This window comes from Vespula pensylvanica, chromosome 15 (assembly GCF_014466175.1).
Source record: "Vespula pensylvanica isolate Volc-1 chromosome 15, ASM1446617v1, whole genome shotgun sequence".
In the NCBI taxonomy this organism is placed as follows: domain Eukaryota; kingdom Metazoa; phylum Arthropoda; class Insecta; order Hymenoptera; family Vespidae; genus Vespula; species Vespula pensylvanica.
Window position 1 is genome coordinate 2,500,852 of NC_057699.1, and position 20,000 is coordinate 2,520,851.

A 20,000-nucleotide genomic window follows, 5' to 3' on the forward strand; every position below is an offset into this window, starting at 1 on the left:
TACGTTTTATTTCCGCGAAGTAAACGATTGTTTTTTTGTTCGTATGCGTAAACCGATGATCAAATTTTTTGATCCATTGCAAATGCAAGAAAGCGCGTTTTGCAATATTCACACAAAAAAGCTACAGTAATTCATTCAGGTATTTGAATAAGTTTTTCAATGATGATTCTATGTTAAAAATAAGTTAATATATCTTCAGCCAATCACAGCAACGGATTTTAGTTTTTGAGATACCAATAAATTTAAAAAAAATATTTAGTTTTTGTTATATTTTATTTTTTAGAAACAAAAATCTTAATAAAAATCATTTAGAAGAATAATTTTAATTTAATATTTCAATACTTAAAACTTTGATCTCGTGACCATTGGCCTTGTGTAATATATGCATATTTATTTTACGTAGGATTTAGGATTAATTTTGACTATTATCGAATTAGTTTACTTTTGTACTTTGACAAATAAACATCGAAACATTATTTTTTCAAACGCGAAATGTTATAAATTAATACTTTTAATAATTTTCCAATAATTTAAACAATCTTTAATGTACTCGGAGTACCGTAAATTAATATTTAAACAATAGTACATTCGTTTAATATTACAAAAATCATATCGCGGGAGAAACTTAAAATAATGTTAATTAAAAATTTCAATCTCGTTGCATATATTAAAATTTGTTATTGGCCTTGTGCAATATCAATTTGTACGGGCATAAAATTATCTTTGATGATTCAGTTATCCTTTATACTCCGACGAGTGAACATCGAAAAGTCTCTTAAGTATCTTTTCCAATAATAAAAAAAAAATAAATAAATAAATAAATAAATAAAAATAAAAATAAAGCAATAAAGCAGTCCTGTATCACATATTTCCTTAATATTTTATAAGATTTATTTTATTTTAAACTTAATTTTGACATGCGTGGCAATGCGTGACGTCAAGAGAAACAATCCTTTAATTGACTTTAGCAGTTATTACAATTAGTTTGACTTTATACACCGACGAGTGAATATAGAAATTCTCGCAGGATACTTTTCCTACAAAGTAATAACAAAGACTTAAAGTAATTTATATAGTTTCTTATTATAACAGTGATTATTATAACAGTGAACCAACTATTTCGTTCGTATTTTTATATTTCAAAACTTCATTGCAATCGTACGCGTAGCAATGAAATAATGGAGCGTTTGTTCGTTCGCGTTTCGCGATTTAAACAATAAATAATTTTTTATCGATTGCGTGCAATGCAGTCCTTAGAGTCAGTGTTTGTTCGTAAAGTTTTTTGTTCTTTTAAAAGTCACACAGATTGTATTTATAAAGGATAAAGTTGCGCGAGATAAATTGAGTGATCCGTTAATAAATAACTACCGCGAATTAAAATCAGTGCATCACTGAAGAGGATCTCAACCAACTTCGATGTCGACCTATCTCATTTTCAACCAACTACGAATCGTCCACCCTCAATTTCGACGTAAATCGTGGACGAGTGTTTTAGAGCCATCGCAGAACTTCTTAAGTAGTAAGTGAATTTTTTAATTCCTCCGATCATTTTATCACGTCGAGGACAAAAGGTTCGAATCGGCACGATTCGATTGGTTGTGTATTAATTAGTAATTAATTAGAAGAGCATTGAGTGATCACGAGTAAATTTCTTTGGAGATTTACTCGTGAATGATTTCTTATTTGTTGAAATATTTATTAAATCAGGATAGTTTTGCTTCAAAACGCGTTAATCGTAATTATTTGAAATTTGAAATATTTTAATGCATTTTGAAATTATTTTCTCTCGCTAAAGTAGTAAAGAATTCTTCTTCTCGGTTTTCTTTTTCTTTTTCTCTTCTTCTTTTATATAATATTTACATAAATAAATAGATTGAATATATTTAATTTCTATGAACGATATATTAGTTCATTCCACGTTATAAACTTTCCACCATTGTTATTTTTTTGTGATTTCGCTTATTTTCGTACGAATTATATTTATCATCTTTTATGTATTCGTATCGTAAAATAAATGCGTTCTGCGCTGCACTAATCCAATCGTTATTATGTGCGACTGAAGTATAACCTATAAGCTTATAGACTGAGTATAGCGACACAGTGTTCCGTTCGCGTTTGTAATTCATATTTTGTTCGTATGTGTCGCTAAAGTCACACGCTTCGAGTGAAAGGTGATGAATAATCTTAACACTGACAAGTTTGTTATGGTCACAAAAGAAAAAGAAAAGAAAAAATTCAGAAATGTCAATTGGAGGTGGTCTTAATATTTTGAAAGCAGAAATATTAAAAAAGCGGAAACAATTAGAAGAAAGTAATGTCTTAGTGAGTATAATATTTTCTTTACTTCTCCATTTAAAAGCTCTTTTGTTTACGAATATTGGTTTTTATTTAGCAACAAAATAAAAAATACTTCAGACGAGGAGAATTGGAGTCTCAATATAAAACTGAAAATTATGAGACCAACGATACTAGTGTCGATATTGTTAAATCTGATGTGAGTCAAGAACAGCAAGAATCGGTAAAAGATAATAGTTTAGAACAATCAACGTTACCTAGGCCAGAAGTAATACGAAGATTAAGAGAACGAGGAGAACCTATATTGTTATTTGGAGAATCAGAAAAAGAAGCATTTAAAAGATTAAGAAAACATGAGATATTTGAAGCAGAAGTTAATAAGGTAATAAAATATTATGTCAAGAAAGTTATTTGTTATTGTTACAAGTCTAAAATGTAAAAAATATTATATTATTTATGTAAAGGGCTTTAGAAATGATTTTCAAGAGGCAATGGAACAAGTAGATCAAGCATATTTAAATGAAATTTTGACATCCACAAAATCACAAGATCGTAATGTAAAAGGAGATGTTAATGTACCTGAAGAAGGTACCACTTACGAAGATATACAAAAAATGTCTGATAAATTAAATAAAGGTGACAGGGACTTTGATATAAATGTTATTATCCAATTTATCCAATTCCTAGTACAAGTATGGGGTAATCAATTAAATAGTAGAACATCTGAAGAAAAAATGAGTACACAAGGTAAAATGGCAAGTGCAACTTATGCTCAAACAAGAGAATATTTAAAACCCCTTCTTAGAAAACTAAAAAATAAATCGCTTCCTGAAGACATAACTGATAGTTTAACTGAAATTGTGAAACATTTACTTGAACGTAATTATATTCTGGTATGTATAATGTATAAATAATATTTTTTGACTAGGTTACATATGCATTAAAGAGTTTGTTAAGAAATTTTCATATTTTAGGCTAGTGATGCATACTTACAAATGGCAATTGGAAATTCTCCTTGGCCTATTGGTGTAACTATGGTTGGTATACACGCACGTACTGGCAGAGAAAAGATCTTTTCAAAAAATGTAGCACATGTAATGAATGATGAAAAACAAAGAAAATATATTCAAGCAGTAAAGAGGTTAATGACTAAATGCCAAGAATACTATCCTACAGATCCTTCACGTTGTGTGGAATATGCAAAAACATAGGTATTTTATTATAAAATCATTTTCCTTTTATTATGACACGAAGAATAATTATGATGTATACAATCTTAATAAATATGTAAACTTTATTAATATTGTAAGCAAAATGAAATCAAAATTATTCTATGATGAACAAACTTGTTATTCTATGAGAAAACTCTGAACATTATTTACTTTCTACCTTACTTATATTATATTTTTTATTTATATGATTAAATAAAGATTATATATTTATGATTATTTTAATTTTACAGCTACTATTTAATTATATTTATGTGATAAGCTATTATTAAAATAAATTAGAAGATTTGCTAATGAATTAAGCTTTAAATATTCTACTCATTTCATTAGCTTTATTAACAGCAGCTTCAACAGCATTCATCATGGATCCTCTGAAAATAATATAGAACGAATGTGTATTTCAATTATTATAGAATTTTAATATATGTATATATATATATATATAAATACTTATACATTTAATAATGTACCTAACTTGACCACGTTCCATAGCATGAACTCCAGTGATAGTAGTTCCACCAGCTGAACAAACTTCATCTTTTAACTGACCTGGATGTCGTTCTGTTTCTAATACCATTTTACCAGCTCCTATAAGTACTTGAGCAGCAAATTTTGTTGCCATTGGTCTAGGTACTCCCATTTTCACACCACCATCTGCTAAAGCTTCTATAATGAGATATGCCTGAAAATGTAATCTTATGAATCAATTGTTAATGATAATACATTTTTTCACACTTACATAAGCAGGGCCAGAACCTGACAAACCACTAATCGCATTCATGAGAGATTCAGGAACATTCTGACTAATTCCAATGAATGAAAATAATCTATCTATTAATATTATATCCTCTTGATGTGTGTTTTTAGTACAGTAAACTAAAATTTGTTAAATACATCAATATATTATGGTGAAAATCTTTATAAATAAGGTATTTCTTAAAAAGGACATACCTGTGATACCTTCTCCGATCATTATAGGTGTATTTGGAATAGATCTAATCACTCTAGGGTTTGAATCAATGACAGCAAGTTTCTGGAAAAATTTTAATCAAATTCAAAGTATGAATAAAAAATTAAATACAAGCAACTTACTTCTGTCAAAGTATCTAATGAAATTCCCACAAGTATAGACACATATAATTTATTATTGATTTTTTCTTTAAGTGTTTTTACAACTCCATCAAGTGCATCATCAAGCATATGTGGTTTAACTGATAAGAATATAACATCACTTTGTTCTACAACTTCTCCATTTTTAAATGTCGCTTGAGCACCAAGTTCCTTCCAGAAAGTAAGTGTTCTTTCAGTGCGTCCAGACACCCAAACATTTTTAGGATCAAGGATACCTATATAAAAAAAGTTTTCATTTAATAATGAATTATTAAGATATATTATTTCTATATTTATTTGTTTGTTTATATCACCTTTACGTATAAGACCTGCTCCAATAGCAGTTGCCATATTACCACCTCCAATAAATCCAAGTTTAAGAGATTTAAAATTATTTTGATCCATAGTTAATAATATTATATTTGATGTTTCAATGAACTCTTTTCTTTTATCCAATTTTACTATTAATTAGAAAATTATTAAACAAATATATATATAGGTTTTTTCGATTTATAATGTAACATATATATATATATATATGATCTAATTTAATTTTCACCTTCATAAATCTTGATATATAAACGTTATTTGTCTCTGAAAAACTTAATTTCAAAGTGACAATCCGTGATACTTTAGATTAAAATTTTGTGCCTATAAAAAAATTTGAAAAAGTCCACGAATAACATTCGAATAACAATAAATTTTTATGATTTTAATGATTCTAATTGTTCTAATGATTTTGTGAAGTTTTTTTCCACATTGTAGTCTGTCTGATCACTGATTGGTGCGTATTTAAATGAAAATGAGCTAGAAAACAAATAGCATCTCAAATATTAAATAAATATTTACTGAAAATTTTTATTCATATACCAAATAAGAATGGCAATAGATCTTACATGACAGCCTCCAGGTACTTGATTTATAAAATTTATGTGACAGATGTTGGTATGATGACCTTGAATCTCTTAAAGACGTGTAGTGGTAATCCTGGCAAAAATAAAGTTGGAGAAACGTTATCTTTCGATTAGGTTAACTTATAATCATGATTTGTTGAAAGAATCGTGTTCGATTATTATATGATACATAAATAAATTAGGAAAAACTTATTACAAAAAGATGACCCTATATCATTTTGGAAATTGTTTAGCATTGGTATATGTTCCATATTATATGACCTATAAATACTCTGGTTTGTAAGTATACATATATAATGTGTATATATATATATATACATAATTTTGTTGTATGAAATATTATAAATGAAAATATTTTTAATACAATGTATTATTTATAGATCGGAATATGGCGCATTTTGGAAATGTATTCAAGCTGGAGGTATTTATATCTTTACACAATTAGTAAAAATGTTAGCACTTGCTACTTTCTTTCCTACAGCAGATAGTGTTGGAGAGGAAGGTTTTGATTTATTTGGTGTATGTATCAAAATTATTAAGTCATTATTAATAAATCATAATATCTATAATTTCGTGTATTGTAACATTATTACTGAAAAAATTTGCAAATTATATATTATACATACCATATATTTTACTTATAGGAATTTTTAAAGTCTTCTATAGATTTAGCAGATTTAGTAGGAATCCTCCTAGTACTTAATGGCATTCCTGGTAAAGGTCATGCTAAAGTATTAACTGCAGGAATAGGTTGGGCAGGTGCAGAAGTTCTTCTCACAAGATTTCTATTGTTATGGGTTGGTGCACGTGGTGCAGAATTTGATTGGAAATATATACAAAAAAGTTTAGAGTCTAATATTAATTTGGTAAGAGATTAAGCTGTCTACTGTAATAAAGATAATAATAATAATTTTTTTTAAGTATACATTATATATATCTCTTTTCTAGGTACAACATATAACCACTGCTACACTTGTATGGCTGTGGTCAAGACATGATTTAAAACGTAGTTTAGTTCCTATTGTTATTTGTATGCTTTTATTAACAGTGTATAGGCCACTTGTTCTAGATTGTTTAACATCCCTTTTATTAGCTGGTGCTTGGTCAACACTGGTTATAAAAGCACTTACAACCTTAATTATGGGAGTGATAACTTTACACATTTATGCTGGATTAGCTTATTCAATTGGAATTTTCTAAAATCAAATGAACTTCTTAAGTATATTATATCATTTAATGTTATTTAATTTAAAGAGTTTCACATTAAAACATTTTTACAAATTATCATTTCATCAATTTCTTATTGAAATATCATATGTTTATGTACATATATTCTATTATTATATATTATTATAAACTTTAATATATTATACAATGATATTTTACCAATGGTATAACATTATATAAATTATCTTAATTACCTTTTATATAAGTATTCCCTTAATTATTATTAAGATTAATTTGAAAAATGCATATTACAGGTATCATGAAAAATGATATATTTATTAATTCATTTATATATAATTTCATTACATGCATTCTCGTGTATCCTTTTATATATATATATATATATATATATATATATAAGCCAAATTAATATTTTTATCTTAAATGAATTCTCATAAGAAAAAAATATTATTTACTCTTTTTAATAAGACATCATAGAATATATCTATTTTATTATATAAATAAGAGTTTTTTATGAGCCTAAATATAATGTAAAACTTTGTCAAAAGATATAAATGCAAAGCTGAAAATTTATTTACTTGACATAAAAATTCAAACATAAATATGCTTTTGTGAATTATAACAATGTTGTATGTTTCATGCAATTATTAAATTCAATTACATTTTTATGGATACAATTGAAAAAATACATTTTACATATGCAACATTCTTTATAATGTATAATTGCATTTTATTTTGATCCAAATAATTTGCAAAAGAATTATTAAACAATTTGGAGAATATAAACAATTTTTTATTTTAAAGTTCTACTTTGTAATAATAAACAAAAATAAGGAAAGTAGAAATAATTTTAATTAAAATAAAAATTTGATCAATGAAGTCCTATTACACTTTCTATATTAATTACTAATTATTATATTTATTTTCGATTTCTAAAGAAATTGTTAAAATCAAGAATTATCTGTGCATCCAAGTTGCATAGTCAATTAATAATCTGTTATAAAAATAAGCATATATGCTATGTACACATATATGTACATAAAGAGAGATATATATAAAGTTTCACAAATTGTTTTTAGCAAATTATAGGTATGGACTTAAAGTTATTTTCCATTAAATAAATAAGTAATTTATGTAGTTATGAGTGTTAAATAATATTCAAGTCCTGTAATGATTCCATTGTAAACAATTTGTAACACTTTATGTAGTCTACCCTATACATGTATATGTATATGTTTAGTTACAATTAGTCTTTAATTTGGTCTTATTAAATTCTTAGTTTTAATTAACAATAAAAACAAATGAAATTCTTCATATAATATTTGGAATGGAAATGTGTCATAACATTTTATTATATTTATTAGTCATTGCCCTTTGGTGTATATTGAGAGAAATGTATGTTTTCTTACGGGTACATCAACATTCTGTTTATGAATGATATTATTTAAAAAATATATTTTTGTTATATTTCATTTTAAGTATATGTATTTGTATGTTTATAGATCTTCTGATAAATGGTACATATTATATTTATTAAGTCATTAAATTATTAATGTCAACTGCAATTTACTATCTTGGAAGATAGTAAATTGCAATAAAAAAAAAAAAAAAAAAAAAAAAAAAAAAAAAAAAAAAAAAAAAAAAAAAAAAAAAAAAAAAAAAAAAATAATCAACATTTGTGCTATCTAAACAACTATTTATTTTTGTAGCAGGAATATTTACAATATTTCTAACATGGAAGAATTAGACTTAAAATGTGTAAATGAATAGTATTCATTATTTTAGTATAATGATATTGATTATATTTTAAATTTGTATATTGAATTTTTCAAAAGCTATAATTATTATCTACATATTATGTTTATATAGCAAGAGCATTTATAAATATATATTACAAATATCACAATATTCTATTTATCTAAGTCAAATAAAAACAGTCAATATTATGTTTAACCAGGGCAATGATACTAATTATTTATATTAAAAATTGTTGAATAATGAGTTATATTATATTAAGTCTAAATCAAAGTATGAATCATTTTTATCATAGCAATTTACCAAATGCAATAAAGTTATATGTACTCTAATTTTATTTTATTCTTATAAAGAAAACAAAATTGCTTTAAGATTGTAAAAATACATAGTCTTAAAACACTAACTGTGCGGTAAAGTACGATCTTTTGAACTTTTTTTTAATTTCTTTTGAACTTGAAGAAGATAACGATTACATTTTTCTTTTCTTATATGGGTGTCTAGTAATTTTTTATTGCAAAATTTCCTGGTACAAAAATTACATTTAATCCAGGGATATTTACCTTTGTGAGATGATATAATATGATGTTCTAAAGTTCTTGCATCACAATAGACCTTTTTACACAGTTTACATGCTGTTACAGTTTTGTGAGAATAAATATGCCAGCTATATGACTTTTTCTTTACTGGTTGTAAGCAAACACTGCATGTTATTAACTTATCAATTTCTCCATGTATATTTTCGTAATGATTTAATAAATGTTTTCGATTTGAATGAGTCTTCTTACATATGTGACATGGGAAGCCAAGACCATAATGATATCCTTCGTGTCTAAATTTTGCTGCAGAAGTTAATTTTGTACCACATACATTACATATACATTTGCCATGTACCCTTTGAAAGTGTAATTGACACCCTGTACTACTAGGAAATTTTCGTGTGCATTCATGACATTGATAAGGTAATTCTGGATCAAAATGTTGATATTTAATGTGTTTATCAAATTCATTTTTGTTTCTTACAACAGCATGACAAAAAGGACAAGACATATCTGTGTGTAATTCACTAAACTTTTTCCCTTGCTTCACATTACACCTGTGATTATTGTATTCGCCAATGCTATTAAATTTTTCTACACAATAACCACATCTGAGAAATAATGGATGACATTTTGTTATATGCGCATTGCAACTTCTTAAAGTTTGAAATGATTCCCCACAGGGACAGATTGTGTTTACATACATTGATGTATTTGATAATAACTTTTGATTATCAATTTTAATCACATTTTCCTTTTTTCTTTTTAAAGGATCTGAAGCTTTTCTAGTTTCAGTCGATTTTTCTTCCTTAGATTTGACAACATCTCTACTATTTTCTGCATTGATTGACTTTTGTTTTGTTTTTAAAATATTTGAATCATTTGTCATTTCTGATTGTTCTGTCATAATTGTCTCACACAAATATGTAGGCACTACCTCAACATTTCCTTTTTGTTCCTGTACCTTTTTAATCTGCTTGTTCTTATTAATTTGGTTGTTTTCTTCGCTTTTATTAAGTGAAATATTCCGTGAATCTTCCTCTATATCAACATCAATATTTTCATCAATTGTTTTTATTTTCAATATACTATGATCTTTACTATATTTAGAGGATTCATGTACGTTCAGGGAACGATTTTCTTGACATGCTTCATTACAATCTTCAAAAATAAAATCTGAAATATCTGATGGTGTATCACAATCATAAGGGTGGCCAGAATCCTTAGATTTATTTTCATCACTACTATCTCTGTTAACTATTTCATAAGAATCGTTTTTCTTCTTTATTTTAATATTAATACCACTTCCAGAATCTCGATCAGGATTGTCTTCCATAAAGGACTCCGTTTCACTAGTATCTTTGAACTTACAACTATTTTTGTGTAATACTAAAGTATGGTACTCACGAAATGATCTTCCACATGTACATGATCTATCAAGATATTTTTTACTTGCTCTTGTTTTACTATTATTGTTGTAACCATTGTATTCAGGATCTTGTGAATTTACACCTTCAATAGAATCCAATGAAATTCTTTTAATTTTTTCTTGGTTTTGTGAATCAGAAGTAGACAGTAGTAATTCAGTACGTTTAGCATTTAATGGAGAATTTAAGTAACGGCATTTGAAAGCATTGAAGTTATTTTTAGTTTCTCCTCGTCTCCTATGAATACGACTATGTTTATAAAAACTATTATAACTGGCATATACTCCAAAGCATATTTCACATTTGAATTTTGAAACTTCTCCTGTATGTAAATTCTCTGAGGCATTTTCAACATTTGATATTTCATTCTCATTCTCATTCAGTTTGATCTTACTTTGAGTCATTTGTTCTGATATCATTGTATTCTCGTTATCTGAAACCTCAGATAATGACATTGTATTAACCATTGCTTTTGTTAAATCCTGAAGACTAATCTTTGTAGGTACTAGTGCATTACTTTCTAACTCTTTCATAACAAGATTTGGACACCCTATTTTATGATATTCAGTTAAATGCCTATGCAAATCTGTTATAGTACGTTTACACAAAGGACATTTCGCACGATATCCATATCTTGTTTGAACAATCTCCTTATCTAACAGATTATTTTTCTTCTCTGCTTGGAAATTATTTTCATTTGTTTTTGTGCTATTTGTAAGTTGTGCAGTTTGTAAATTGTGCAGATCAGAATTTATACATTCACTGCTGATTTCTTTGTATTTAGACTTATTGCATTTACGTTTAGGCGGTATATATATTCCATGTATTTTTTGTGAATGGGATCTAAGGGATCGATTTTCACTATACTCTTTGCCGCATACATTGCAATGAAATAATTTTTTGGTGCTTTTAACTGAGAATTTGAAATTTGGTAGTGCGCTGTTATTATTACCCAATACTGGTTGATATATAATATATGATGCTTCTTTTTCGGAAGAAGGATCTTTTTCGGAAGAAGGATCTTTTTCGGAAGAAGATACAGTCAAATTTGCCATATCTACTTTTTGGTCTATAGGATGATCAATCGTATTTTCTGATCCTGTACTTTGTACATTTTTAATTAATTTAAGAGTTTCCCATATTTTATCACATTTTTCGAGAAGAATAATTGGATCCTTCAACTTAAGTGGGGTAACAATAGGTAATTGTGATGGACTCTGTAATAAAATTCATATATTGTGTTAATATGAAAAATATGTATAAATGATATTCTCCAATCTGTTAAAAAAAATTTTTTTTTTTTTTTTTTTTTTTTTTTTTCAAATTAATTCATAAATCGTCAGAACGCACGATCAATTTCTATGAATCACCCGGATCGTATTTAATCGTGACAAACACATCATTGTTTAAAGAATCGCACGAAAAGTTTTCCACCGTTACATCAGGCACACAAGAGTCCCCCCAACGTTGGTCATCGGAGGTATAACACTGACACGTCTAATTGATCTAAGATTCTCACGATTAATTCAATGGAAACTACAAAACGCGTTGAATGCAAGAAACACCTTAACTAAATATCGTGGATATTAGGGTGTTTAGAAAAAACTATATGTAATATACCTGTAGGGATTCGTAAGAGTTACTCCTAGTTGGGGACATTGGCTCAATCTTAAGTAGTGGTATATCCACATCAACTACAAGTCTTTCAGGCGGTTCTTCCTTGCCCTTGTCTTCGTTATTGTTTCCATAATCATCCCACATTGCACCTTCGCCAAACATCGTAACCTAAGCTTTAATTACCTTTATCAGCGAGGAATTATTTCAATGTTAAAAACTCTTAATAAATCCAAGTTAAATGGAATCGAGCTCAAGCGGCTCGAGTTGGCAGTAGACATATTGTTCCTACCTCCCCACTCCACGACCACTTCGCTTAGCGTTTCTTCCTCGTCCGTTACGGGCAAGCACAGCTACACAAAGCTTTACCTACTAAAAATCACGATCACGATTTATCGTCTTTGATTATTATTTTTCTCCGAAACCTTTTACTTTTTAGCACGAGCAGGCGCTTCGGCGTCCGATAATTCCAACATTACAAGCGAATATCAATTCTAAATCGATAAACGTATTCTCCTTTCGTACGAAATACGCTTGGGTAGGAAGGTAACTGTTCTCTAACAAGGGTATAGCCCGACAACATTTAGACGCGTGTGGGTAGGTACAGGACTGGCCCAAGTTATTCGTTCGGCTCATTCGATTCGGAATTCTTCTTTTCTGTTAACGCTACAATTATTCTTGTTTAATATCTTCTATAACCCCTATTCGTTTTGATTTCGAAAAAAATTCTTCCTATGCAACAACGGTTTACTTGAGTCGTACGTTCCTAAGACATTTTTCTTAATTGTTCAAGAAAAGTCCTTAACGCAGGAGGCTACAATAGCATTGATCATAAACCTACATTGCCAAAATATGTAGCTTCTAAGGCTTTACCGCAGATCGATGACATTATATCTGTGGAAATGTTACAGTATTCTAACGTGTTATCTTTTCTCACTTGTATTAACAGTAGAATTTTCACGTTCTAAGATCAACAAGATATCTGTGACTATTATTTTGCTGTTATCTCCGTTAGGCCCAAGTATTCGACTAGTTAATTGTATCTATATGAGCCATCTTCGTACGTTTTTCATGTTTTTCTAGCGTTATATGTCTTTTTAACAAATTCCATCGCTATGCCGATCGTTATCGTGACGAAAGCAGCATGCGCCGTATGACCGTCAGTAATTTCTATAACATTCGATTGAATTATATGACAACGTGATATGAGGGATTACATAATTTTCATATATTTGCATGAATACAACTTTGTACTTGTGTACCGTGTATACATGGGCCTTGTAAAATATGAGAAATTTAATATCGAGTTGTATCAAGGATATGTAATATTCAGAAAAAATATTCCGATTATATATTAAGATATGTGGATCGACGAGCAGAGATCAATGTTAAATAAAAATACTTGATTATGTCGTAAAAGCTAACCGTTCTTCTTTTATAGCTAGATTCTTACCACACAACAACAAATGTTTCAACTGTTCAAAGATTATTCAAGTTATCAATTTCTGTTAAACCTCGGCAATACATAATTCCAACAAAATTAACTGAACGAATCTAATGTGTTAGGCACTACAGGTTGTGTAATAACGTTAATAATTGTCTTGCCAAGATAACAGCAGATAGATACTTGGCCGGTTCGTGCACCTTACTACGGGTCTGTAGAAATGTTCTTCCGTCACTGCATCACGTGACATGTCTCTCTACCCAGCCAAGATAGAAATGGGCTGTTTGGGAGATTAAAAAGAGCTCGAGAGTTCGTTGGGTAGCATGGGCATTCTCCGATCAATGAAAATCCAGAGTAAATACTTCGTACCGCAACATGATGTCACGTCTAATACGAGATTCTGACTGAAATTCTGTCGTTTCTACGTGAACCAAGATCGCTAGAAATGCTGTAGTTCTAACAATGCAACTTTAGACGAGTTCATTTGTAGGCAATATAACAAGAAAATCAAGTTATCCCAGTATAATTCTGCTAATAATGCAATACGTTAATAAAATGTATCATGTAACATTGGCACAATACAACGCTATCTGGCGTTCTCAATCTGAGAGATCCTATTATATCAATATCATAATGGTCAAGGTCAATCGTTCGCAAGAGTAACTCGAATTTATTTTGATTATTGATAAAATTGCTAGCACTAATGAGATAATCGTAACATGCACGACTTATACTTCCTGCAGTATATATAAAGCTAAGGAAAAAATAGTTATTGTTAATAATAACGTCTTTTGCGTTGAGTTAACATGTGGTTACCGATTCTTTTGGTGTTCCTCTTGACGTGCCAAATTTCTACCTCGATTGGCCTTTATAATGAAGGTTTTGTATTATCTATAGTTAGGATTAACATACTGATAAATTTAAGAAGTCAACTTCACTATCAATTTTGTGATCTTACATATCTTAAAATAATCGCTATAAACGTCTACAGTAACATCGCAAATAAATAAATTAGCTGAGGGTAGATGTACTTGAATTTGTAACATCATATAACCATATTATAGTAATAGTAGAAACTATGAAAATTGCTCTTCTCGTAATACTAAACCATATGACGTATTTTCTTAGAAAATACTGGATTCCGAGGAGATTTAACACATGCTAAATTCGGTGAAAGAATGCGAGAATGGTTTCGAACTCTAAGGGATCGTCTGTTAGGAAGGAAATCTGAATCTAATGATCCAGAAGATGGAGGAATAATGAATCTCGACAAAGCTGAGCTACAAGATCGCGTTCGTAACTCTGGTGGATTCTTTGTAGATTTGTGTAAGTCACAAGAACTTCTCCTTTAGTTTCTGGCATTTTTTTTTGGTATAATTATTTTAGACTTTCTATATGTTATAGCTAAAGTAACGTTTGATCCGAAATACGATATCGGATTCCGTATTGGTCGTTGGTACTTCATTCGAATGGGAGACATAATCGATAATGAATTTGTTTATAACGATTCAACGGGTTGGGATATGTCTTCTTCCTTCGTACCTGATCAATCAACGTATCAATTATCTGGCGATGATTGGTCAAATTATAATTATAAAAATATATTCAAAACCACGTTGTCCCCACCAACCACGGAAACTGCATTTTCGACGGAGCAAACCACAATGGAAAGTGATGCAATCGAAAGTAGTATTACCGAAGCATCTGTGATATTACTGGAAGACAATGAAACTGAATCAACAGGCAATTCAGTTTCTGTTGAAGTTATATTCCCTTAATAAAATAATCGTAAATCTATAACATACATCTGTTAATTATTACTTGCTTATTATTTTCTATATAATTAATCATATATAAAAAATTACATAAGATGATGTTTATCATCAAGAAGAACACTATTTTATTTCATAAAATTTATCATAATTATTATCTTAATATTGTTGTTCAAATTAATTATAACAATTTTTATGCTGATGTTATGGACATTGTGGCCTTCCTGATGTGTAGTTGGTTTACTGCAAGATAAATGATTGTATTAAAATTAAGCACACGGATATATTATGAGAAGCTGGTTAAAATTGCAAAGGAGTTACTATGTTTATAATCACACTTTGTTTAAACCAAATCAAGCCAAGCCAAGCCAAGCCATAAGTCAAAGAAAAGAATTATTTATTATTATTATAAATTTATGCGATATAAGAAAAAGACAAGCAAAGTTAGACTCAAGTCAGCATAATTATTTTAATTAAGGGATTTTTATAGTATTGTAGAAGTAAGTTTATATTACTATTACACTTCTAAGTTGATTACTAAATATGTTAGCATAGAAAATAATTATTAGTTATGAGTAAAATTAAAATATACATTTTTTTTTAGATTTAAACATATTTTTCATACGTTTAGCTATCTAATAAATTATCTAGTGATCTACAAATTATGTATTATAAGTATTGAAACTTTCATAGCAAATTTGTAGTTATTTAAGAAAGCGATTGAAAAGATATCTTTCAAATAAATTCAAACAATATGAAATACCAATTAAAACCATAATCATATGAAACAAAATAGAATTTGAAATTACATGCTGACCATATGTAAGCGTCAGAATAAGAGACTATTCCTTCTTGAGGTTTGTAGTGCAAATGATGAGCATTTGTCTACTTTCTCCCCTAGAAAGTAAATAAAAAGCGTATTCCACCATAGCATGCATAAAAGAGAATAAACGACCATATAAACAATTGTTGCCATTTGTGATATTAATTTAAATAAATAGAACTTTGACAAAGAATATTGCTGTTATATATTTTATCTTTTATACTGAAATGATACTTAAAACATTAGAAATTTTAGTTCTTGAATTTGGAAAAAAATATTTGCTAAGCCCATTGCCATGATATAATATTGATAAATACATGCAATAATTGAGAATTTCCCCTTGCAAATTAATTTTTAAAATTATTTTATCCTTGCTTGTTTCAAATATAAAAGTAAATGTATTTCCTACCTTCTTAGAAGCAGCACCAACTTTACTTTTCTTAGTACCCCTAACTTTCTTCATTCTGTTTTTACGTTCTTTTCGTTGCTTTCTTGTTTGTTTTTGTTTTTCATAAAGACCATGCCTTGCTAGCCTGTATTTTGGTTCAAACTTCTTTGCGAAGTCTAGGGTATCATAAATGAGAGCGAATCCTGTAGATTTGCCTCCACCAAAGTGTGTTAAGAAACCAAAAACGAATACAACATCAGGTGTCACTTTATACATTTTCGCTAATTTTTCTCGTATTTCTGTTTTACGAACAGATGGTTGACCAGGATGATGTACATCCACAACCTGTAATATACAGATACAACATATAATTACTATAAAAATGATAAATTATTGATTGATATTGTAAAGCTTACCATTTGCTTTCGGCATAGTAGCCGATTTGTCATAAATTTCCGAGTTCTGATTGTGGCTTCCGTCTGTAATAGAAAATCAAAACACTTTTTGTAGGTTATGTTGTTTATACACGTTACTTACATAAAATCAACTAATTTTGAAGATATAATATTTCCTAATAAATAAAAAAAGGGATCAGAACAACACAATTTTACTCATATAACATAAGAAAACACTTTAATCGGTGTTTCGTGTCGATGTTTATACACGTTCACTCCGATGATCTTATTTTACAGTTAAAGTAATTTCGTTATCGATATAGAACATTTTTGTTATAATATTTATAAAATCTAAATAAGAGAATACTATTGCTTCATATTCTATCATAGTATAATTATTTTATATTACGATTGAATCATAATTTTTGGATATAAAATACATACCATTTTATCCAATTATCGAGAAACCTATGAAAGGAGATTGAAGAAAGAGGGCAGCGTTGTCGAAGAATGCTTTACAATATGGCGACGATTTCATACGGATATCGTGTTTCACAATACAGTCAATAGGCGGCGTATGAATCGTCGGACTATAGGAACATTTCAGAGTCCCATCTAGTAGAAAAGTTAATCTGCGACAGATGCATTTTCTAACTTAACGCTCATCGAACATTACGTAGAAAGAACTAAGCCACGACAATAAAAGAAAATAAAAGTGATTATATATTAAGGTTGCCCAGAATATATAAAAGATACCAATAACAGTAGGAAATAAATCGCTGATGAATATCTTGAACTTTGAAATATGTGGATATGATGGCGAACATAAGTAGAATAGAAAATGTAAAATTTGTTCTCCCCATCCTACCTGTACGAAAGAAAGAAGCATATTCATACGAATGATTCGCTTGATACTTAAACGTCTGACCATATACGAGCTGTTATTACTTGCTGCCACCTGCTACTATACTATACTATCGCACTATACCATACTACACTACACTACACACTACATTACTTTATATTGCTACGCGCGCGATTGCAATGAAATTTTGAAACAAAATAATTAGTATCACTATTATAATAAGAAACTGTATTCGATGTTTATTTGTCGGATTACAAAAAAATTAGTTAAATAACAATCTGTTTTGTTAATATTAAATGAAGATAATGGCTCCGAATTTAAGATTTATGTTTATTGAAATATTAAATGAAAATTACTTTATATCTACCTGGTGTTACGATTTTACATAAGTTTAGAATAGATTAGAAAATTTGAGCATTAATCTACATATACGAATAAGAAAGCAATCGTTTACTTCACGCATACAAAATACACCATTTGTGCATATGAAAATCAGTACTGCAGGTACGAGCTTCTTCTCTCTGCCGCAAAGTTCCAGAGGCGCTACTATACAAAACTTATATATCACGTAAAATGCGAAAAACAATATTTACGCTAATAACGAGTCTAGATATAATTTTTTAAGGATAATGAACAGTCTTACGGAACAAATAAAGCTTTTATTAGATTTATATTACATAAGACAATATATTCTTTTTGGACTCTTAGAAAGTCCTTGTCTATGGTAACGACGATAGAAAGTATTCAGTATCAGAACTAAATTTTACATGTCGGTAAGTAGAAAACTTGTTTGTATATATATATAAATTATAATTTACTAATTTATATTTGTACAGTAAAGAGAAAATATTTCATCTGTAGAATATATAATAAATAAATCTTCTATATATAAAACTAATTTTCAAATATCATAGGTTAAAATAGAAGGGTATAAGAATAATCATGAGAATGTAAAGAACTTATAGTTTAGTGATAGAAACTTCGAAATATTTCATTGTTTGTTAATTTAAGACAATATTTTGTATCAATATGTAAATTTATTCAATTCTTGATAAAAATGATTCAATTTCTGAGAACGATGACGGATGTGTGAGTCAGAGGATTATATGCTAAGATTATATATTAGATGATACATTCTAGTATCTGTCGAAGTAATGAAAGGATAAATAGGTTAATTTAATTTAGTAAAAATCGATATTTAATTATATCTCTTTGATGAAGCCATTTTTTTTGTAAGAAACATATAGAACGTGAATTAACGGTGTGTGAATTCATACATGTGAATTAATGTTATCGACAGTATACTTTTAAATTCCATGATGCAACACAGAGTGGCGTACATGTTAGTGTCGACTTCTGTCGCGGTTACTGACTCGTGCTTTATGAAAACTTACTGTGCAAAAAATAGGCTGAGTGATATACTAAAGTAGAAGAAAATATTTATGAGTGCGTGTATTACTTAAAATTGATCTATCTTCGCTATGGGCTTGATATCAGAGCCATTATTATTTGCCATCGCTTTAATTAATACTGGATCTGTCCTCTTTCTTTTAGTCTATTTTGTATCCTTTTTTACTTATACGTTACGAATACAGCTCGCTACATTTACCTACATACATGATATTTCAATAATATACGTATTATTGTATTTTCAAGCTTTTACTAGGGATTTTTATACATCGTATTATTTTTGCAATATGGCAAACATGTATCGGCGCCGTATTTGATTTTTAACCTTGTTATTTTTTATCGAATTATGACGTTATTTTATAGTTATAATTAATAACCGTTTTTCTCTTACATTTCCAGCATTTTTGCTTGATTTTTTGTATTTTTCTTGACGCATTTTTATAGATTATAACATTATCAGATCTGGAATGCGACTACTTAAATGCTCAGCAATGTTGTTCAAAATTGAATTCGGTAAATTTTTAAGAATATTATCACGTTATATTGTGCATATTGTTTTTAATCATATGAAAGTAAAAGCCTGTTTATTTATAAGATCTTATAATTGTAATTGTATTACATTTATTTAATTAGTAAAAAAAAGTTGTTAATTGTTTATTATCTATTTTATAGTGGGTCGTTCCAAAGTTAGTATCGCATACATTTTTGATATTTTTGTTATTAATACATGGTCAATTAATACTAACTTTGACGAACTTGCCAATGACTCTTTGGTTGTTCTATGAGTTTTTTGGTATCCCTAGTGGAAATATGGGTGTATATGATCCTACAGAAA

At 28.6% G+C, this 20,000-nt stretch overlaps 7 protein-coding genes across 18 annotated transcripts in view; 4 read left to right on the plus strand and 3 right to left on the minus strand.

The window, feature by feature from the left end:
• The first annotated feature begins 1,356 nt into the window (after positions 1-1,356).
• On the plus strand, positions 1,357-3,610 carry LOC122634531 (pre-mRNA-splicing factor 18). Of its 2 annotated transcripts, XM_043823556.1 has the most exons (5): positions 1,357-1,519; positions 2,152-2,322; positions 2,393-2,677; positions 2,760-3,188; positions 3,270-3,610. In XM_043823556.1, the coding sequence occupies exons 2-5, from the start codon at positions 2,242-2,244 to the stop codon at positions 3,504-3,506; spliced, it is 1,032 nt and encodes a 343-aa protein (XP_043679491.1). In that variant the 5' UTR covers positions 1,357-1,519; positions 2,152-2,241; the 3' UTR covers positions 3,507-3,610. The 2 variants fall into 2 exon arrangements, with proteins under 2 accessions (XP_043679491.1, XP_043679492.1); XM_043823557.1 differs by lacking the exon at positions 1,357-1,519 and having other exon boundaries at positions 2,060-2,322.
• Positions 3,611-3,726: 116 nt separating this feature from the next.
• On the minus strand, positions 3,727-5,663 carry LOC122634533 (pyrroline-5-carboxylate reductase 1, mitochondrial). 4 transcript variants are annotated; one of them, XM_043823558.1, is made up of 8 exons: positions 5,531-5,663; positions 5,194-5,285; positions 4,949-5,095; positions 4,617-4,870; positions 4,476-4,557; positions 4,264-4,400; positions 3,995-4,206; positions 3,727-3,895 (listed from the first exon to the last, which is right to left on the minus strand). In XM_043823558.1, the coding sequence occupies exons 3-8, from the start codon at positions 5,037-5,039 to the stop codon at positions 3,823-3,825; spliced, it is 849 nt and encodes a 282-aa protein (XP_043679493.1). In that variant the 5' UTR covers positions 5,040-5,095; positions 5,194-5,285; positions 5,531-5,663; the 3' UTR covers positions 3,727-3,822. The 4 variants fall into 4 exon arrangements, with proteins under 4 accessions (XP_043679493.1, XP_043679494.1, XP_043679495.1 ...); XM_043823559.1 differs by having other exon boundaries at positions 5,505-5,549; XM_043823560.1 differs by lacking the exon at positions 5,531-5,663 and adding an exon at positions 5,484-5,505.
• Positions 5,664-5,685: 22 nt separating this feature from the next.
• LOC122634535 (transmembrane protein 147) lies at positions 5,686-6,832 on the plus strand. The gene is made up of 4 exons (XM_043823562.1): positions 5,686-5,827; positions 5,929-6,067; positions 6,193-6,414; positions 6,497-6,832. Exons 1-4 carry the CDS (start codon positions 5,751-5,753, stop codon positions 6,746-6,748), a joined length of 690 nt encoding a protein of 229 aa, XP_043679497.1. The 5' UTR covers positions 5,686-5,750; the 3' UTR covers positions 6,749-6,832.
• Positions 6,833-8,396: 1,564 nt separating this feature from the next.
• LOC122634681 (zinc finger protein 624-like) lies at positions 8,397-13,651 on the minus strand. Of its 4 annotated transcripts, none has more exons than XM_043823859.1 (4): positions 13,522-13,651; positions 12,361-12,440; positions 12,075-12,239; positions 8,397-11,671 (listed from the first exon to the last, which is right to left on the minus strand). In XM_043823859.1, exons 3-4 carry the CDS (start codon positions 12,231-12,233, stop codon positions 8,891-8,893), a joined length of 2,940 nt encoding a protein of 979 aa, XP_043679794.1. In that variant the 5' UTR covers positions 12,234-12,239; positions 12,361-12,440; positions 13,522-13,651; the 3' UTR covers positions 8,397-8,890. The 4 variants fall into 4 exon arrangements, with proteins under 4 accessions (XP_043679794.1, XP_043679792.1, XP_043679791.1 ...); XM_043823857.1 differs by having other exon boundaries at positions 12,075-12,244; XM_043823856.1 differs by lacking the exon at positions 13,522-13,651 and having other exon boundaries at positions 12,075-12,244; positions 12,361-12,502.
• A 97-nt stretch (positions 13,652-13,748) lies between these two features.
• On the plus strand, positions 13,749-16,300 carry LOC122634683. Of its 2 annotated transcripts, none has more exons than XM_043823862.1 (3): positions 13,749-13,866; positions 14,641-14,838; positions 14,917-16,300. In XM_043823862.1, exons 1-3 carry the CDS (start codon positions 13,836-13,838, stop codon positions 15,288-15,290), a joined length of 603 nt encoding a protein of 200 aa, XP_043679797.1. In that variant the 5' UTR covers positions 13,749-13,835; the 3' UTR covers positions 15,291-16,300. The 2 variants fall into 2 exon arrangements, with proteins under 2 accessions (XP_043679797.1, XP_043679796.1); XM_043823861.1 differs by lacking the exon at positions 13,749-13,866 and adding an exon at positions 14,178-14,391.
• LOC122634685 (40S ribosomal protein S24) lies at positions 15,389-17,456 on the minus strand. 3 transcript variants are annotated; one of them, XR_006328451.1, is made up of 5 exons: positions 17,335-17,456; positions 16,912-16,974; positions 16,517-16,840; positions 16,102-16,181; positions 15,389-15,527 (listed from the first exon to the last, which is right to left on the minus strand). XR_006328451.1 is itself a non-coding variant. In XM_043823865.1 (4 exons), the coding sequence occupies exons 1-4, from the start codon at positions 17,335-17,337 to the stop codon at positions 15,525-15,527; spliced, it is 393 nt and encodes a 130-aa protein (XP_043679800.1). In that variant the 5' UTR covers positions 17,338-17,432; the 3' UTR covers positions 15,389-15,524. The 3 variants fall into 3 exon arrangements, 1 of the variants encoding a protein (XP_043679800.1); XR_006328452.1 differs by having other exon boundaries at positions 16,094-16,181; XM_043823865.1 differs by lacking the exon at positions 16,102-16,181 and having other exon boundaries at positions 17,335-17,432.
• Positions 17,457-18,344: 888 nt separating this feature from the next.
• LOC122634684 (protein cornichon homolog 4) overlaps positions 18,345-20,000 on the plus strand; it is a 1,998-nt gene continuing 342 nt past the window's right edge. Inside the window, exons 1-4 of one of the 2 annotated variants that reach the window (XM_043823864.1) lie at positions 18,345-18,528; positions 19,056-19,317; positions 19,610-19,678; positions 19,838-20,000. The exon at positions 19,838-20,000 is cut by the window's right edge and continues 91 nt beyond it. In XM_043823864.1, coding sequence (XP_043679799.1) covers positions 19,237-19,317; positions 19,610-19,678; positions 19,838-20,000 — 313 coding nt within the window. In that variant the 5' untranslated portion in view covers positions 18,345-18,528; positions 19,056-19,236. Of the gene's footprint in view, positions 18,529-18,911; positions 19,318-19,609; positions 19,679-19,837 lie in introns of those variants that run through there. The other variant, XM_043823863.1, reaches the window with a different exon arrangement.

Bases quoted from the DNA above. Each gene is read 5' to 3' on its own strand.
- LOC122634533 (XM_043823558.1), bottom strand. From the start codon at position 5,039: ATGGATCAAAATAATTTTAAATCTCTTAAACTTGGATTTATTGGAGGT. The intron at 4,207-4,263 runs GTAAGTGTGAAA...TTACATTTTCAG, and splicing joins CAGGTTCTGGCCCTGCTTAT to GCATATCTCATTATAGAAGC. The intron at 3,896-3,994 runs GTACATTATTAA...TATTATTTTCAG, and splicing joins ATGGAACGTGGTCAAGTTAG to AGGATCCATGATGAATGCTG.
- LOC122634681 (XM_043823859.1), bottom strand. From the start codon at position 12,233: ATGTTTGGCGAAGGTGCAATGTGGGATGATTATGGAAACAATAACGAA. The intron at 11,672-12,074 runs GTATATTACATA...ATTTTATTACAG, and splicing joins ACTCTTACGAATCCCTACAG to AGTCCATCACAATTACCTAT.
- LOC122634535 (XM_043823562.1), top strand. From the start codon at position 5,751: ATGACCCTATATCATTTTGGAAATTGTTTAGCATTGGTATATGTTCCA. The intron at 5,828-5,928 runs GTAAGTATACAT...TATTATTTATAG, and splicing joins ACCTATAAATACTCTGGTTT to ATCGGAATATGGCGCATTTT. The intron at 6,068-6,192 runs GTATGTATCAAA...TTTTACTTATAG, and splicing joins AAGGTTTTGATTTATTTGGT to GAATTTTTAAAGTCTTCTAT.
- LOC122634685 (XM_043823865.1), bottom strand. The intron at 16,841-16,911 runs GTAAGCTTTACA...TGTATATTACAG, and splicing joins TACTATGCCGAAAGCAAATG to GTTGTGGATGTACATCATCC.
- LOC122634531 (XM_043823556.1), top strand. From the start codon at position 2,242: ATGTCAATTGGAGGTGGTCTTAATATTTTGAAAGCAGAAATATTAAAA. The intron at 2,678-2,759 runs GTAATAAAATAT...ATTTATGTAAAG, and splicing joins TTGAAGCAGAAGTTAATAAG to GGCTTTAGAAATGATTTTCA. The intron at 3,189-3,269 runs GTATGTATAATG...TTCATATTTTAG, and splicing joins TTGAACGTAATTATATTCTG to GCTAGTGATGCATACTTACA.
- LOC122634683 (XM_043823861.1), top strand. From the start codon at position 14,319: ATGTGGTTACCGATTCTTTTGGTGTTCCTCTTGACGTGCCAAATTTCT. The intron at 14,392-14,640 runs GTTTTGTATTAT...GTATTTTCTTAG, and splicing joins GATTGGCCTTTATAATGAAG to AAAATACTGGATTCCGAGGA. The intron at 14,839-14,916 runs GTAAGTCACAAG...TATATGTTATAG, and splicing joins TGGATTCTTTGTAGATTTGT to CTAAAGTAACGTTTGATCCG.